Source organism: Triturus cristatus, chromosome 1_2, assembly GCF_964204655.1.
Source record: "Triturus cristatus chromosome 1_2, aTriCri1.1, whole genome shotgun sequence".
Taxonomy (NCBI): domain Eukaryota; kingdom Metazoa; phylum Chordata; class Amphibia; order Caudata; family Salamandridae; genus Triturus; species Triturus cristatus.
The window spans coordinates 991,829,016-991,846,919 of NC_140580.1; the positions used below are offsets into that span (position 1 = coordinate 991,829,016).

Genomic DNA, 17,904 nt, shown 5'->3' on the forward strand with positions numbered 1-17,904 from the left:
GTTCTTTTAACAATTCTTTTTGGTTTTTGCCCGTGTTTTTTTGCTCCTTCTTTTTCCCTTGTCACTCTTTAGTTGTTTAACTGACTTAACCCTGGGGGAACAAGAGTGATATTCCCTCACCCTCTTAGTGTTTTTGGAGACTTTAATATAAGCACCCATCACCAAAGGCCCACGCATCACTATACATGGTTTGGATTTCTTTTCTAGTTACTCATGTAATATGCTGGCGGCCCTAAACGCAGCAGCGAGCCTGGCGTAGCATAGTGCCTGGTTCGCGTGCACTCCAAAACTTTTTGTAAAGTTTGACACCTGACGGCCTGTCTAAACAAGCATAGTTAGTAATGCTGTTGGGAGGCTGCTCCAAATAACTATGACTTAATAGGTGACAACTCATTCCTAATTCTTGAAACACTAAAGAATCAACACAAACAGTTCTCAAATGACCACAGCAAGTCTGTCAGGATGCTGTCTTGCAATATCACCTAAGCAAGAATGGTGCTGCTTTGCATGAGGTTCTCTTCTGAATGCTGCCCTCACGTCACCACCAAGACGAACCTACAAGGAGAGCAGTGACGGAGACATAGCCCCCACCCCCGGAATAGCTTTGAGGAGAAACACAGCCCTGTGTGCCTGCTAGTGTCAGCACGCTAAGCTGTTCGAAAACAGTCTACGGGTTCTCACAATCAGTGGAAATGCGAATCAGATCAGGGACCATAAGAGGGATGTTTGTTTTCGGTGTTTGCCTGGAACTCGCTTAAAGGTCATTTCATTGTGGATGTGCATGTGGTAGGACTTGATCCCAGTCCGTCTTTAAATGTCTTTCCACACCTTTCAACCCACCTTGTTCCCCAAATCCCAGTGCGCTGCCTTCCTCCTACAACTCTCCTCCAAACCTCACCACCTTCTCTTTCTTCCCTCTTCACACCAACTTACCCACAACACATTATTTCACCAATCTAGGTTGGTTGCCCACAGTTCTCCTCCATGCTTCACCACAATGTCTTCCCCACACTTCACTGAGCCTCACCACACCTCTCCTTCATGCACCAACATATTGTCCCCTGCCTCTTTTATGCCATACCACACACTCCACCACCATCGCTCACCACACTGTCCTCTTCACTTTTCGTTACACCTTTTCTCAATCCCACTTGCCTCACCTTTCTTCTATTCTTCTACTTTTCTCGCCTTTCCTCAGTCCTCCTGTTTATCTCAGCTTTCTTCTATTTTGACTTCTCTCAACTTGCCTCAGTGCTCCCGCTTGTCTCGCCTTTCTTCTGTTCTTCTACTTCTCTCATCTTTCCTCAGTCCTGCTGGTCTCACCCTATCATCCCCAGGAGTTAATGAATGCTTATTGAATGGATTCATGGTCACTTAACACAAACCTACCTGAGCAGAGCTAAGCTCTGCACTTTAGTGAATGTTGTCAGATGATGCAAAATCAAATACATTAAGTGGAGATTTACTTCTTTTGAATTATACAGGTGCATCACAGGCTACACATTTACAATCGTAGGCACAGGGAGATTAGTCAAAGTGCTCTGTTCATGCGTCCATGTTAATAAACTGCTTTCGCGCATGATTGGCACTAATCGGCATGATGGGTCATAGGGCGATCACGCGGGAGTGGGGAAGGTGGCAGCTGTCTCCACCCTCAGCCCGTGTGTTGCATATTTCCGAACTGCACCAGCTGAATTCTGAGACAGCCGGCAAATGGGTGTGCACGTCCGAGGCCCGCTACTTAACGTGACCTTCAGTGGCATGGGTGAACTTGCTTTCCGGGGTCGACATACGTCAGCTTCCTGGCTCTCCAGTGCGCCGTGGGAATTGTAGTGCACCGTGTGCTCCTGGACAAATTCCTTCGTTTCAGTTCGCCTACTTTTCTTAAGCTATTGACATTGTAAATAACAATGCCGTTTCTTTAAATGTTTTAAAGACAAAAACATAAACAAAAATAATGTCATGAGCAATGCCAATAGCTCTAACTTTAACAATGCCGAGACCATTGCATTGTAAATGCTTGTTTCATATGGTGTGGACGTGCCCAGCGATCTCGGATTACTGGCAAGCGGTGGCCTCTTGTATATCAGCAGTTATGAACTCCATCCTGCCGTGTGACCCCACTAGCTGTCTACTTCATACTGGAGTGATAACCAAAGAGAATAAACAATTACTGGGCTTCTTAACCTGGCACTGATCTTGGCAAAGCGATACATTGCCATGTCCTGGAAAGCGACAACTGCTCAAATCATTTTAACATGGCAGACTGCTGTGGTATCCTGGGCGTCAGCGGAACGTTCTATTAGAATACATACCCAGGATAGGGATGGGAAGTGCAGCCTTATGGAACAATGGTTAGATTATATTGCCAAACTGAATACATTGTTGTCCCCTAGTGATTGAGATCCTGGGATTTGTGGAAGGGCCTGTGCGATTCTTCGATCTCCTTTAATGCGGTTATCACACATTAGGTGTAAGTGGGTGGGGAGGGGTGACAGAAGCTGACGGATGAGGATGGCAATTATGGGCTTGCTTGTTTTTTGACGGATTCAATGTGAAGTTTGATCTCTATTTGTTTTTTTTTCCTTAGACAGTTGTGATATTACTATCACTGTGATATAATGTATGCACGTTTTCGTCAGTGCGTTATTAGATATAAGTGTACTATTAGACACCGGAATGTGGCTTATGTTATTGTCTTGCATACTATGGCTACTATTGCACTAACTCATTGTCCACTGATCTTTGATCTGTAAAAAATCAATAAAAAGACTTTTTTTTTTTTTAAACATGGGTATTTGACTCACCGTAGGTTCTGTTCCAGTCTCTCCCTCCACTGCTGTGCACTCCATCACTCGGCACCAGGCCGCCCAGTGTTGGGTCGCAGTGAGCTTTATAAATGCACTAATCATCCATTCTTTGGGTATGTATTATTTAAAAGCTATCTGAGCAATGTGTTGTCTAGTGCTGCTACAAACACAATGAGTTATGTGTTTGCCTCTGTTGTAGTGTAGACCTCACATAAATTAGTTATAAAAAGCATATTAACTACTTTTCAGAATATGGTCCGCTCTCATACTTGCACACTATGACCCCTGTGAGGTTATGTCAGCTTCGTTCCCTTCACCCTCTCACACCTTGCACCATCTTTTTAGTTTAATAATGTTCGAGACTGTTCGGAAAGAAATCTCAGACTAGCGCCCCCTTCACCTGGATAAAAAACAAACCATTGCTACAGTTAGGACTGGAGTGCAAGAAAGTGATCACGTGGGAGACGAGCAAGGAGAAAAGTGTTCTTACCACTCATACATAGTGCAAACACACATGCAACATCTACGGCCCACAAAACTGGAGGAAACGACCAGGTTGCAGGGACCAAACAGACCATTTTAAACAGGAGCGGGCAGTGGACGTCATACTACCAGTTTCAAACTTCTCCCAACAGTAGCTCAGTATTTTGTTTGTGGCTGTTCTGCTTCCTAGTAACAATTTTAGCTCGGAGTGTGAAAGGCCTCTGTGGGCATGCAGGTATGGCAAAAGCAGCCGCGGCCCTGCAGGTAAGAGCGGTGGGGCCTGGCGGGCCGGGCGGGGGCTTTCGACAGACAACAACGAGGGAGAATTAATCATCTGTTTAATTTTCCCTCGTGGTCGTCTGTCGAATGTACCTCCCCCCTCCCCCACCCCCTAACTCAACCCCACCGCTCTTACCTGCACCAGCCGGCTGGGTAAAAGGACAAATGATCAGATATGCCATTTTGGTTACTTTCCAAGGTATATACATCTCTCATAGCATTTATTTGCTGTTTGCAATCGAAGTGTTGGGTGTGTGGTATACCGAACCCTAAATATGAGGATTTCGGTAGAAGGTACAAAATATTGGAACCCTTAATTTGACGAGCCACTTTGTGGGGCAGAAAGAAAAGGAGATTGGGGCATTCAGCAGCATTTGGAAGGCTGCTGAATTCATTAATGAGCTATTGTGGTCCTTGAACTAGTAAGCCCTGAAGAAGTTCACATTAGTGAATGAAACGCATCGACTGAGGTTGTATTCATTTAAACATGAACAGAGGAGAGAAAATAAAAGTCTTTTGAATGAAAAATAAAGAAGAGACAAGAAGGTTTGATTATTTGTTTGGACTTTTAATTTACTTATTGGGTGCATTGCTATACTTATTGATGTATATCTACCTGCATGGAAGAGGTAGCCACGAGAGGTTGATACCATTTAGGGTGTGCGCCAAAGGTAATTCTAGGGACAGGGTGGGAGGTACGAGGTGTTTAACATTGCCTCTTTTTGCAATTCTTTTGGACATTTTCGTTTTTACTCTAGATACCATCAAAAAAGGTGGCAGTTTCACATGACTTAATGTAGTTCCTACATTTATTCGCTTGCATTTTCAAGACCATTTTAGACACATCACAAGTGCAACCCAGGAAGAAGAGCAAGTGAACAAGGATACCTGTCTTTTTTTATTTCTAATAAAGCTCATTGAAAAACACAGTTCATACTGGTGGCATTGTTGAGACAACTTCGCAGTCAGCATTATGCATTCAATAGCAGGGAATAAAAGTCATGACAATTTGACAGATCCGTCAGACAGGGTCACTGGGCAGGTTCGCTACATTAGAAAGGCTGTAGGCATCAATCAGCAATTTTGGAAATTTGAAATATCTAGTAGGAAAAGTAGCCAAGTCTAATACTAAAACATTCTTGCAGAATTCGATTGAACTGAAGCAATGAGCCATATCATTCCAGTGTTAAACATTAACAACTTTGAACCAAGAGATAGGCGAGATGAGTGTATGGCTTCACAGAAATACATGCCACCTTTGTTGCCTCTCGAGTTTAATGTCAAATGATACACAGCATGTAGCCGCTAGGATTTCAAGACACAGCAAGCCTGTGGTATTGTGGTCACCAAAGTGTCATTAAATGCAATATTTATTTTGTTGCAGAGAATAACAAATTTCAGATGGCCACAGTGATAGAAGTTTACCTAGCAATTGGGGTCAAACGTAGGAATTATGTTTTCTAAGCACATACAAACCAGTTTACGTCTAGAGTGTAAAAGACCTGTGAGCTAGGAGGACATACAACATGGCAGAGAGCACCAGAAATTGCATGACATGTTGCAGTCTAATTCATATTAACGTACTACATAATTCACAAGGAACATGGCTTATACTGCAGGGAGTCATCTTCCACGTCGGTTAGCTGTGTTATAAGAAAGGATTGGTATAAAATGGGAAAAATCATCAAGGTGGACAAAAATGTGTTGCAGAATCGTACCTGCATCACAACACACAATAATAACTAGAAGCATTACCAGTTAAAAAAACACAAAGCCCAATCTGAAAGCAACCCTTCAAAGTTATTAAAACCCCTCACTTTGATATGACAATGATTTAACAGCCAGCCACGGCTGGGAGGTCTGAGTTGTCTCACTCCCTTAACATCTGGAAAGTAGAGAATGCCCTCTTAGAAGGATGAGACTAGCTTTTAAAACCATGTAAAATACACTGCTATAATGAGATCAGATTGCACATTACTCAATAACGTCTCGCGGCTATATCGGGTGAGCAAGAACCTCCAACCCTTCAGGACTACCCGGTGTGACTTCTTATAAGCTACTCTGCATGGCTAGGGGGCAAGTTGGACTTTGGCTAATGGTAACGCTTTTCCAAGCCTAGTGCTGAGAGAGAGGGGGGGGGGGGGGGGGTGTGGTGTGTGTGTGTGTCCCCACAACATTTGTGCCCCCCCCCCCCCATTGAAAAGATCTGCTTCATCCAAACCTTAGAAGCACAACCCCAGTGGAGAAACATCCATCTTCCACGACCTGATTTTAGGCTTAAATATTCCCCAAAACAGACAGCCTCTTTTATAAATGTTGCAATATTTGGGGGTTATTTATGTTTATGCCATTAGCACAAAGAAAAATAAAGTAAGCCCATGCGAGAACATGGGCACATTTATGAGCTTGCATAGCTTTCCGCAACTGGGCCAATGGTACAGTACATATTACATACAAAAAGAGAAGGGTCAAACCCTTTTGTGTCAGTGTTTGGTGTACAGGAGGAGCAGGTGTGCACTGGCCCTCATTCATCATGGTGATAGGCTAAGACACATACCTGAGAACTTACGAATCCAAACGTTGTAAAGCAGACACCACAAGACTCCAGAATGAACAGCCTTTTAAGAAATCTAAGGTAGACATGATTGCTGATGGTGCTGTGTGCTCACAGAGTTCATTTTCCAGAACTAAAGTAGTCAAAGCTTCAGGAATTGAGCATTTGCAATGTCGGGATCATACTGGGGATTTCTTTGGACTGACACTATCGTCAAAGGAAGTGGTCGACAGGAGCTTGTTTTTTAAATGGCTTTTGGCACGCCCATGCGTGCTATTTCACAAGTCACTCGAGTCAAAGCACATAGGCACAGATGAGTTTAAAATCCCATAACAATCTAGAGGCCAAACAATCAAAAAAATCTTCTAAAACGGACATGCAAAACCTCGAGGTATAGAATTGCAGCCAGTCTACAAATAGTGAATACCTAGCTAGGGCATATTAACACACGCAAGTAGGACAGATGGACCGCCTAAATCAGTTAATCTAAACCCAAAACTGCATCTTTGATGCATGGCACCAGATCACTGATGTATTTGTAGCAGTTTTATTTCAATCACGTTATAGTGTAACAAGTCTGATTGGTAGAATCCCTCTCGTACCGAACTAGCAATACCTCTAATAGCACACTCTTCGTTCTCCAGCATGTCATGGCTCAACTAAGTCAGCCAATCATGTGTGCTCGCTGCATGTTTGATACTAAGGACTGTAAAAAGTTAGTTAGATATCATTGAACTCTACTGGAGTTTCCACACCTCATCAGCAGCATATTAGATATTGGAGGGAGATGTACTTAATCATCTCTGGATTCTTGTTCCAGCTCAAGGAAGTCAATCTAAAGTTGCATATATATATCTACCATGTCTGATGGCAGTATTTATATAGACTTAATATACCTATGACATGTAATTCTTGGGTATCTCCTAAGTGAAGGTAGTATTAAAGCTGATGCCTGATCAGGCACCTCACTTTTTATAGCCACATTCAAGCACTCAGAGTCTTGGGGTGGCACGGCTACACTTCCCAACTGGAGAGAGTGGTGGTTTAAGAAAACATATATTCAAGGACGACTATTAATTGAATCATGTTTTCAGCACAAAAGCAGTACATACAAAGAAAAAAATCATACGCAGAAACAAAGCACGTAACACTTGTGGTTATGTTAGCACCATAAAGACCAGTAGACTTTATTTAATGATTGAGCTGGGAAGACTTCATGTAGACAGCATACATGCCTTCTCAGTGCTTAAGTTACTAATTATGTTAACCATTGCTTAAGCCACTGTTAACAAATATAGCTATTCATGGCGTGTATCAATCGCAATCAAACGCATACAGCATCAATTACTTTGAGAGAAAGCAAAACATCTCTGGCCTGCATCTGTGATAGCTTTGAGTAATTCAAGTTTTTTTTAAAATGTGAACAGGATTCATATTCAAAGTCTAGAATGCGTACTACAAAATTTGAGCAAGCACAATCTCTAATAATATAATTATGAAGAGTTCTTAAAAAGTACCCTTTCTGAGGCAAGGCTATCTTTGCCAACACTTAGCAAATTCTTCAAAACCCTAAATCATTTAACTTTTCACCAAAAAACCATCCCATTTCCTTTGAAGGGCTATCAAATTATCACTGTCCAGAACCATGACGTGGACAGTTGCTAGTGTGCTAATGTTTATGAATATTCCTAATGAATCTAATTTAAATATTTCACATGGAGAGCAGCAACCCTAACCTGCCAGAGATTGTCATTTAACTTATAGTGGTACAGTTTCAATTTACAAGACACATTTCTTGGAAGCATATTGTCCACGCTCCTCTCACGTAGATCAGAGGAGTGATGTAACAAAAGTTTCAAAAACAAACTTTAAGCATCATTTACTTTAAGGAAATTATACTCGTCTCATGGTTTTAAAGCAGGTGTGGGGTCTGTAGTGTTTTTCCTTTGGTAAACTGGGTGATGCCTGAATATTGTGTTCAAGGGACGAGAGTTGTTTCTTACTTGTCAGTCTAAAAGCATCTTTCTTTTTCACATGTTGATCAGTTCAGTAAGACACACTAAACAAAATTAGGTGCCTTGAATCATGATTTTTTGATTCACTTGATGATCTTGGACTGCTAGAGGTCCTACAATAGTCAGCAAAAGAGGATTTAGAATCTGATGACCTAGCACACATTGTGCTTTTAGAGTAATAGCTATGCAGTCCTGTAAAGAAACAATGGGAAGTTTATAAGCTTGAATTCTCCTTTCAATGTTACCAATTTTCACGTGACTTTAAAAGATCCAATATCAAAAGATCACTTCAAGACTTTTCCCAAAATTTCTCAGTTTTGACTGTGTACCTTTTCTGTTCTCCAAGAATAAAAGATCTGACCACTATTGAAAACCGCTTGTTAGTACATTATACATATATCCAAAATGTACTTTGTATCCCAGCAGACCAACCTGCTCCTTGCGCCAATGCAGACATCTTGAATAAAAAGAACTGGCTCAGTTACAAAACCATCTCTTTGTGTATTACCACAATATACATTATCAATAACTATTATGTGACATTTCTCTGTTAAAGATAAAGGTGTTGTGTGTACCTAAGAGTTTTTATTGTGTGAGGATAAAGAATAATGTGTGCTAGTATGTGCTCTTCAACTGGTTTCCTAGTCTTGTTTTGAAAAATATAAATGCTGTCAAATGTAAGAGAAAAAAGTAGCTTTCTTTTGAAACCAGTTATCTTCAGGGATCGGCCTATAAACCTAATAAGCCAAAAATAAAGACAGAGTCTTTATAGAGACGCGTGTACAGTAGCTTTACACCACAAAGCATTAAAGTCAGATTTGTCCAGTTTATTTTCTTTGCATAGTCATTCCTTACAAATTACAGTTTGTTATAATTAGTATGAAGAGCCAGACCAATTGAACAACATTTTTCTGTTCCTCCTATTCCCTTCACCTTCTCAATACCTTGGTCGAATTATAAAAATGTAACTTATTTTCTTAAGAGTTTGTAGGGCCAATTGTGCAAATCCACTACCTCTGTACCATAAAAACTAAAAAAAAGTTTTAAAAAATTTGCATGGAAAGCACTAGTGCCGTCTATGGTGAATTCAACATGATCAATGTCATGTGAACCTAAAAGTGTATCGGACAATCCTAAAGATAAAAGTTGCATTTTTGTATAAACTACTCCACGTGTGGGCAATTTCCATGTGATTGAGTCTCTCCAAAAGACGTGTCTGTCTAAGAGGGGTCTAAATAAAGTGTATGTGAAGCACACTTTTAGGATGAAGCTAATGTGCTCCTTAAGCACCAACTATTTATTGTACACATAATGGAAATATGACAAAGTATTCCAAATTCAGACAGCCACTACAAAGATGTGGAAAGTGGCATGCTGATCCAGTTAAAAAAATATATATATATATGTCAGAAATCATTTAAAAGCTGAATTTTCATCTTTACCCACTTCTGGTCAAATTACAGGTGGATTATGCAGGCATGCGGTGAGTAATTCATTTTTAAAGAGAAATAAATTTTTACAAAGTACATAAAGGAAACAAAAACATTCTACTTTAAATGTATCAAGCACGAAGGTGCTGGCTAAATTTGCATGGACACTAAATTATGTGAAGATGGATTATTTTGAGGCAAAGGGTCAATCAATTGAAAAACCTAGATAGAACTTTAATTAGTAGCGACCTCATCTCAAGGTGGGTAACTTTGTAGTCTAGCGTAGCGTGATGGCCATACAGATCAAACCAGGAAGACACTTCTTTGAGGCCCCATGGAATGGCCAACACTCGTTAACCAGCACCTTCAACCTACAAAGTGTAGATCATTAGAATGCATGGGAAAACGAGCCCATGCTCAAAGGTGCTGTACGCCACTAGTAAGTACAATTACAATGCCGGCATGAATACAACCTTCAGGGGCGCATGGCAAAAAGGGAGGAGTTGAACTTCCATGTTGATGCCTTAGTGATTGTTCATTCTGCATCTTCATCACCTCTCTGTGGCATTACGACTCTTCCCCAATGCCTTTGTTCAATTTTAGTTATTGACATAAAAAGCAAGTCAGCCATAGGTGTAAAGTAGCCACTATGATTAATATTTCTATCTACATAATAGACTTTAAAATGCTTACTGGAGAAGTCACTCTCCTGCTTGGTTTCCTTCATATGGCTCCCAACTTGCTGCCTAGTTTGAGCTCCACTAGGCGAACACTGATACAATCGGACCAAGATTCATTCATGTAAGCCTCTCAATATTGCTGGGATGGAAGTGCTAGTATTAACGGTGATAAAAAGAATATAAAATGCACTACCTGTTAAGAAGTGGGTGGTTGTTGCTTGAAACATCTTTATTTCTGGATTGCAAATTGTTGTAAAGTTTAGGAAAAAGTTAAGCAATCGAAAAAAATATGGCCACTAACTCTTGCGAGTCAAGATGAGCTAGTATTTACAAACTTTTTTTCCATTATTCGACTGAGTCTGTGGCCAAAAGCCACAGCTATTTCAGCAACAGCTTAGATTTGAGTGTACTGGGTGCAGTTCATGGTTCAATATCATCAGCTGTTAGATCACCTTGGAGCCCTTTAACCAAAAATGCTGAAATCTTTTGGTAACTTTAATGGACGTAGATCAATTTCTATTTGTAGTTGTAACATGCGTTCCATTGTAACTATGTATTGCCCTAAAGACCCCTTTGGCAAATGCCATGTTTGGAGTACCTGATTAACAAGCGGTAGGAAACCGGAGTTAGAAAAGAGGTCAAAACTCACTCCAGACCTAACTGTCAAGACATTATCTACAACCATAAGAATGTTTTCCCATGGTATTCTTGTATTCTGCAACAGCACTGGGCAAGAAGACCACGGGGTCAACATCAGTTAGTAAACTTTTGTGCCACAGCTTCAGGTTCCATATGCCATAGATGCTCAAATGCGACATGTGATGGATGGTGAAATACAAACGAGACGCCACATGCCCAGTGTAATAGTCTGCAACATGCCAAAGCTGCAGTTTGCAGGGGGCGGTGGCGCTCAAATATGTGGGGGTGCCATTACGTTAAGGGCACAAACCACCCCATCACCCTTAGTGCTACCGGTAGCCCTACATAGCATGGTGGGCAGGTAACTGAAAGACGGGTATATCCGAGCAGTCCTCTAGCAGATATCAGAATCACTCTGCTCTAATAGGGTTAACATTAGGTTTGCTTGCACCATCGCCAAATGCAGTGGAGTTGTTTATTTTACAAAAGCGTCACATATACTAATTTGCCAGAGTGTTGTCACTCTTTAAGCCTGAGCTCGCAGGATTTCCTGATATATACAAGGCAAAAGATCATATAATTAGCAGAGATTTACAGTGATGTCCATGTTGTGAAAAGTAACTTCATTCACCCGAGTTTGTAGTTACACAGCAATTTGCATACTCGGACCTCTAGACACATACCTATAGTGGAAACATCAAACCAACAGGTTCAGCATGAGTAGTGTTTCTGGCTTAGGAGCCAGGATAGGTTGAAGAAGATTCCACTGGTGCCATCAAGTAGTAGGAAACTCTTCAGCGCCTCCAGCATCTCCCTAATTCTCATGCGAGTTGGAAATAACTATGTCCCATTTATGAGTATGTGCTCAAACTAAGGAAGCCTGGGTATTCTCAAGTGTCAGCTACTAATCATAATGGTAACAAGCCCCCCAATCCCTGCAAAAGAAAAAGGTTGAATTATCAGAGCCATTTTTTTTTTAAACAATTGTGTCTCTCAAGTTACAGAAGTCGCATGTTAAGTGTGTCCATGGTTTATATTTTTGTTGCGTTCCATTGCAAAGATATCATAGTGGTCAGTACTGGAAGGTGCTCATCACAAAGAGCCTGGTTTAGAGTTTGGCAGATGTGTAACTCTGTCACAAATGTGATGAACATCCCATTCACTTGATTACACAAGCAATATATCCTATGGCACTTGTAATAGGGCAGACGGGACATGCATTGCATTTGTGATGGAGTAATCGTCCGGAAGGTGCCCATCACAAAGGACCTGATTTATAGTGTTGTAGATGTGTTACTCTGTCGCAAAGGTGACGGATATCCCATTCATCTCATCACAAGAGCATTATATCCTATGGCACTTGCAATAAGGCAGACTGGATGTGCATCATGTTTGTGATGGAGTAATCGTCCGCAAAACTCTTAATTAAGCATAACGTTTTCACATCGGGGTTTACATTAAATACTGCCTTTAAAGTGTATAAAGCCATGACCCTCCACCTCATTGTTGAGTACCCCTATCATACCCCCCACGCAAAGCATTTTAAAATGATTAACTCTGGTAAATTCATCAGTAACGTGGCAATGTGGCTTAATTAAGAGCAGCAGGGTCTCTTTATTTCCTCCACTCGAAAAGGCTCATCATGCAAGTGGAGGTTGACTGCCAAGGTGCTCATGATCCATCCACTCTGTGTTTAGTTTAGGCCCCATCTTGCTGTGCATCCTTCTCAGATGGTTTGTTCCTTGCCAGAGCGGAGAAGGCAGAAGAGCATCACCAGGGCAGCCAGCATGATAGCAACAAAGAGCAGGATGAGCACCACCCAGGAGTTGTAATCAGTGCCCTTGCGGACGCCGAGGTCTTCTGCCGGGATCATATTGGTGAGGTTCAGCATGTAGCCCAGCGCCCAGCCGATGGAGGTATCCCCAGCCTGAAGGAAAAGAGAAGTGTCAACCAAATAGTAAATCCCACCAATCCCCCAAAGAGCAGTGCCAACAAGTCAACTGCAGCGGGAGCGCTGCTACCTGAGAAATACGGATTGGTGCATTTCAATGCAAAGAGGTTCCAAGTGACATCACAGACACAAATAGGCAACCTAAAGGTGTCACTTCGAATCCAGAGACCGTGTTATGGACAGACATACCATGTAAAGGTGTATGTGGATTATGCACTCCAGTGAGATCCCAGGCCCCCTTTGAGAAAATTCCATGGATCAGCTGCATAACTGCGCTCAGAACCCAGTTTTGCACAGCTCTAATGTTAGAGCTGCCAATAACCCGATTTAAACTCACTGTTAACCAGAACATAATAACCCCCACCACAACAAGACCGAGCAATGTAGGAAATAGGCGGGATGTAAATGGACAGGTATCGATCAACAGAGCACCAACTAATATTTCTAGGAGCAGCAGAACTTATATTCTGACAAACAATAGTCATCTCGTGACCACTGCTGCCGCCTTCTATAAACTTTGCAACTCTATGCACATGAGTAGATACTTAGATTTTTATCTTCAAGTGTACTAACAGTTCCATGGTTTTATGCACTTTCCCAGAATAATAATAACTAAGCCAGTGCAGCACATTTCCAAATTTACTTAGATTATTGCAAAACAGAGGATACACATCTACCCCGCAGCATTCCTAAACTGTACTCCAGAAGGTGCACATTATACATTACAATTCACTTGGCATTTTGGAGATGCATGCATGGAAAAGATGACAACAGAGTTGAAGAATTCAGCCTAAAACAAGAGGAGAGAGATTGAGTGCCACAAGCTAAGCTGTTGACCTCAGGGTGTCCACACTCATACCTCCTACTTCCACTGGAAAGGTTACTGTAACTAATTTTAAAAACGCTGCTTGGTTACCATGGAGCAGGTCAATGGGTAGGACTTCCCCCGTCAGCCGGCGTTTCTTGGGTCGGTGACTAAAGGCTGCTACAGTGGTCTGAAGCTGCAGCCTAGTCCTGGTCAGCTTTGCCCATCCATGCAATGGGTATTAACTCATGTTTACGAAGAACAGGCACAAGCTGAGATTTTTCCTGTCAGCCTTGATAAAGGTTAGTTGGGAGCTTCATTAGGAAAGGGGAGTTGAATTAGGTTAGCTCATCACAGCAGGGTTGGGAGAAGAGAAGGAACAGGTAGGTTTGGACAATATAAAGAAATATGTCATTTATCAATTATCACACAGCATGTTACAGAAAGAAAATAAGGATCAGAACCAGAATCTTTGACTCCAGAGTCAGTGCTTTCCTCTGGTTTATACAGTTGCGAAGCCAAGAGAAGCCATGGCTCAGTGACGTGATCGGTCAATACTCCGTACCAGCTAAGCAGTCTTTTAGCACAAAGCACACGTCTTTCCCAGTTGTTTTATAAACAAAATGAGCCAGCCAGATACATTCAAAAGTAGTTATTTGCATCTCAATGGTGAATGAACAAACCTTCAGCTCGAACTTGATGTTGGGGAAAGTCTTGTTGTCAAATTTATAACCTTTTATGGTCAGCAGGTAGACAAAGTTTGCTTGTGTGCAGTAGTCTGGTAGCAACGACTCCGCTGTTGGGTCTTTCGCCTTGAGCTGCAGGAGGAGGAGCGGTAAGGTTGAAGAGACACAAAAGAGAAAACAATTGTTTTTCAGCCACTTTCCAATGGTAGGTGCTCCCACACTCCCATCACAACCAATGCCCTCACAAACAGGTTGAATACAACTCACAAAAGGAAGTGTTCTCCAGTTCAGGGTTGAAGAACGTCAGTGGGTCACTGAATACTACTGGCGGACAGCTCTTCTTTATCCCACATGTGGACAAGTAGAAGGTTCTCAAGCCTCTGGGCCGGATTTGGATCTTGGTGGATGGAATACTCCATCACAAACGTCACGTGACGGATATCCAGTCTGCCGTATTACAAGTTCCATAGGATATAATGGAATTGTAATTTGGCAAACGGGATATTTGTCAGGTTTGGGACGGATTTACCCTGTTCGCCAAACTCGTAATCAGGCCCCAAATGTGATAACCACTGCTTAGAACTGTTTTAACAGGGAATTATAGAGAGCAAAATCCCAACTTGAGGGAGACGGCAAGACCAAACAAAAATACAGTGTAGGGTTCAAAGGTGCTGCATGGGGTGAATTGGCGGTCAGACTAACTTCAATTGTGTTCTTTTTCTGCTGACACTTTTTGAATCTATGAAAAAAAAAACATTTCTGAAGGATTTGGTCTTAGGTATTCAGAGTACATACGCCTTTCAGTGATACCGAGAGCCATCTTTAGTTGCATCTTGTAAGTAATGTGGAATCAACAATTCAATGGCAAATGACCATACAAACAGTTTGGCCACATTCCAGCACTCTAAAATACCCCACATTAAACTCTAGGCAACATGGGAGAGTGATTCAAGGCCTGGGGCTCTGCACTGTGAAAGAGCCAAACCTGGGGGATTTTATTCCTCCAGGAGACAGCTGGATTTCTAAATCTCTGAAGGGACTATGCTTGGAGCGATAGATACCTCTGAATCGCAACTTGACCGAGTTATTGGAAAATGTAGTGATCGTAAAACATGCACACCATTCACAAGGTTAGGACTCAATATAATTCCAAGTTCAGAACAGGCATCAAATAAGATGGAATCACACAAGGATTGCATAATCTCAATAAATACCAAGGACTGCAGTTGTTATCGTGGCACAATTGCTAGCGGCACTTCTCACATACTTTTTGCTCTACGCAGACACTGACCGTATTCCAGTCTGAGGTGCAAATTTCTCTAGCGGCGGCATCAAGATCTGCTACAGAGTTCACTGGCATTTGCATGATTGTCCGGGTGAAGTTCACTGTGTAGAAGAAAGCTGAGAAGGCCTGAGCCAGAAAGAAAGATAGACAGGGGCAAGGGAGAGGGATGAATGGAGATATGACAAGGGGAGAAGTCAATTAAAATGTCTATGTTTTAGTAGCTCATACCGTAAAGCTCAGTAACTCTCTACCCAACAATAACCCAAACAGTTCCCTGTTCAGTCTTTCCCACAGTGAATGAGGACACAGAAGATCCTAGGCTAAGCCAGGTGTCATTCGACATACAAACAGAAAAAGGCTATACCAAACATCATGTAAGCGTAAACAAATGAGGGCATTGTGAGACAATACAGTCAATGTCCTTACCCAAAACAATTCTAGGAAGAGAGAAACATATTTGGAGAAGGAGCAAAGGCTGATTTGTGTGAGATGGGTCACTCTGCCAGCAGCACTCATGGGGCAACATCTACAAAATGTGTTGCACCGGTTCCAGGCCCATCACAGAAGTGATGCAGATGTGACACAAAGCACACCAATCTCGATGCTCAGCTTGGGAAGACGGCTCCAATTCCATGGTTTTCTTTTCTCATTGTGTACTGTAGAGACTGCCAAAGTGCTCAAGATCCTTCCACTCTCTGTCTAGTTTGAGACCAATCTTGCTGTGCTCCCTTCTCAGATGGTTTGATCCTTGCCAGAGCGGAGAAGGTAGAAGCGCATCACCAGGGTGGCCAGCATGATGGCCACAAAGAGCAGGATGAGCACCACCCAGGAGTTGTAATCAGTGCCCTTGCGGAAGCAGAGGTCTTCTGGGGGGGGGATCATATTGGTGAGGGTCAGCATGTAGCCCAGCGCCCAGCCGATGGAGGTGTTGCAAGCCTGAAAGACAAGACACGCTCTCCAATTCACAGCCCACATGCAGAAGAGGTGAGGGCTGCAGGTGGTGAAATGTCCAGTACCCAAACTTCATAAAAGCTCCCATTGTTATGGCGGTAGTGAGTGTTAATGTTTGCCCAATAGCAGTATGATGCTCATATTTGCACAAGGTCAGATCTGCCCGCTCGTCCACGATAGTCTTCGAGGAGGAGCGGATAAGGGGTGAACCAAAAAAAGAAAACAAACTGAATTTTATTTTGCTTTATACAAGGCTGCCAAGTGGCACAATTTTGCAATAACATCAGTCATGCCCGATTTTGCAGCTAACAGCATGTTGCACTCTGGGGCTGTCAGTTTTGCTTCTAAGAGTCATTATGGGAACAAAATCCCAACATTTGATGTTGGATAAAAACGAAGGACTGGCAGAATATGTTGCTTGACATGGAGCCATTATATTTTAAAATTCTATCAAGCAGATTAGACAATATAGAAAACTCTGCTTGTTTCACTAAGCAAAACCAAAAGTAAACAAGTTACTTATTTTGTGAGTGAATAAATTCATTTGAATAGCACATTAAAACAAGCATTGAGAATGCCAATCGTTGTGGCTTTTGCACAGTGGGTGATTAATACCAAGTTTCACAGGTACAGCTTGGCAATCCGCAATATAAGGGGAGGTAAAGGACTGGTGGCAGCAGCAACAGAAGGGTTTGTCGCATACACTTAACAGGTACAACACAGACAATATCAGTGCAAGCTTCCCTTCCTTACAGAACAGGTATCATGGGGCAGCAGCGGAAAAGTCCTTCTTCATAGAACAGGTACAGTAGGACAGCATCAGTACTAGCTTTACTCTGTAACAGTACATGCTAAGCTTGGGCAGAGAAAGTGGAAGCTTTCCTACTTAAGAGGACATTTACCCCTTGCAAAGCAGACGATAAAGCTTCTCTCTCTTACAGGGTAGATATAGAAAAAGTGGCAGAAATGCCTAGGGTATCAGGAAAAGAAGCTTCTCTCTCTTAACAGTGGCTTGCTGCTGAACAATCACAATACAGCTGCAGTAGTGCAAGCTTCTATGCTCAAAGAACATGTTCAGGTAAGGCATCCGTTGCATGTAGATTACACACAGATCCCTGAAGAAGGTGCTAAAGTCACAGAGGGTCTTATTCACATGTGTAAACTTAAACTTTTGTGAAAGTTTACTATTTTTTCTTATACTCAGAGACTCCACTGACAGGCCGGACAACTCTGCATGTAAAACGATAGGACAGGCATATCTTTTTATGAGTGGAGGCTCCGTTACGAGTGCAAAGTATCCGCATTCGTAACATTACGGTTAGTAAAATTAAACTCC

General features: G+C 42.1%; 1 protein-coding gene across 1 annotated transcript in view; it reads right to left on the reverse strand.

The window, feature by feature from the left end:
* Positions 1-7,283: 7,283 nt before the first annotated feature.
* Positions 7,284-17,904, reverse strand: part of ENTPD2 (ectonucleoside triphosphate diphosphohydrolase 2) — a 336,940-nt gene continuing 326,319 nt past the window's right edge. Inside the window, exons 7-9 of the mRNA XM_085611195.1 lie at positions 15,624-15,743; positions 14,330-14,464; positions 7,284-12,817 (exon numbers count right to left, since the gene is read on the reverse strand). Coding sequence (XP_085467321.1) covers positions 12,617-12,817; positions 14,330-14,464; positions 15,624-15,743 — 456 coding nt within the window. The 3' untranslated portion in view covers positions 7,284-12,616. The remainder of the gene's footprint in view (positions 12,818-14,329; positions 14,465-15,623; positions 15,744-17,904) is intronic.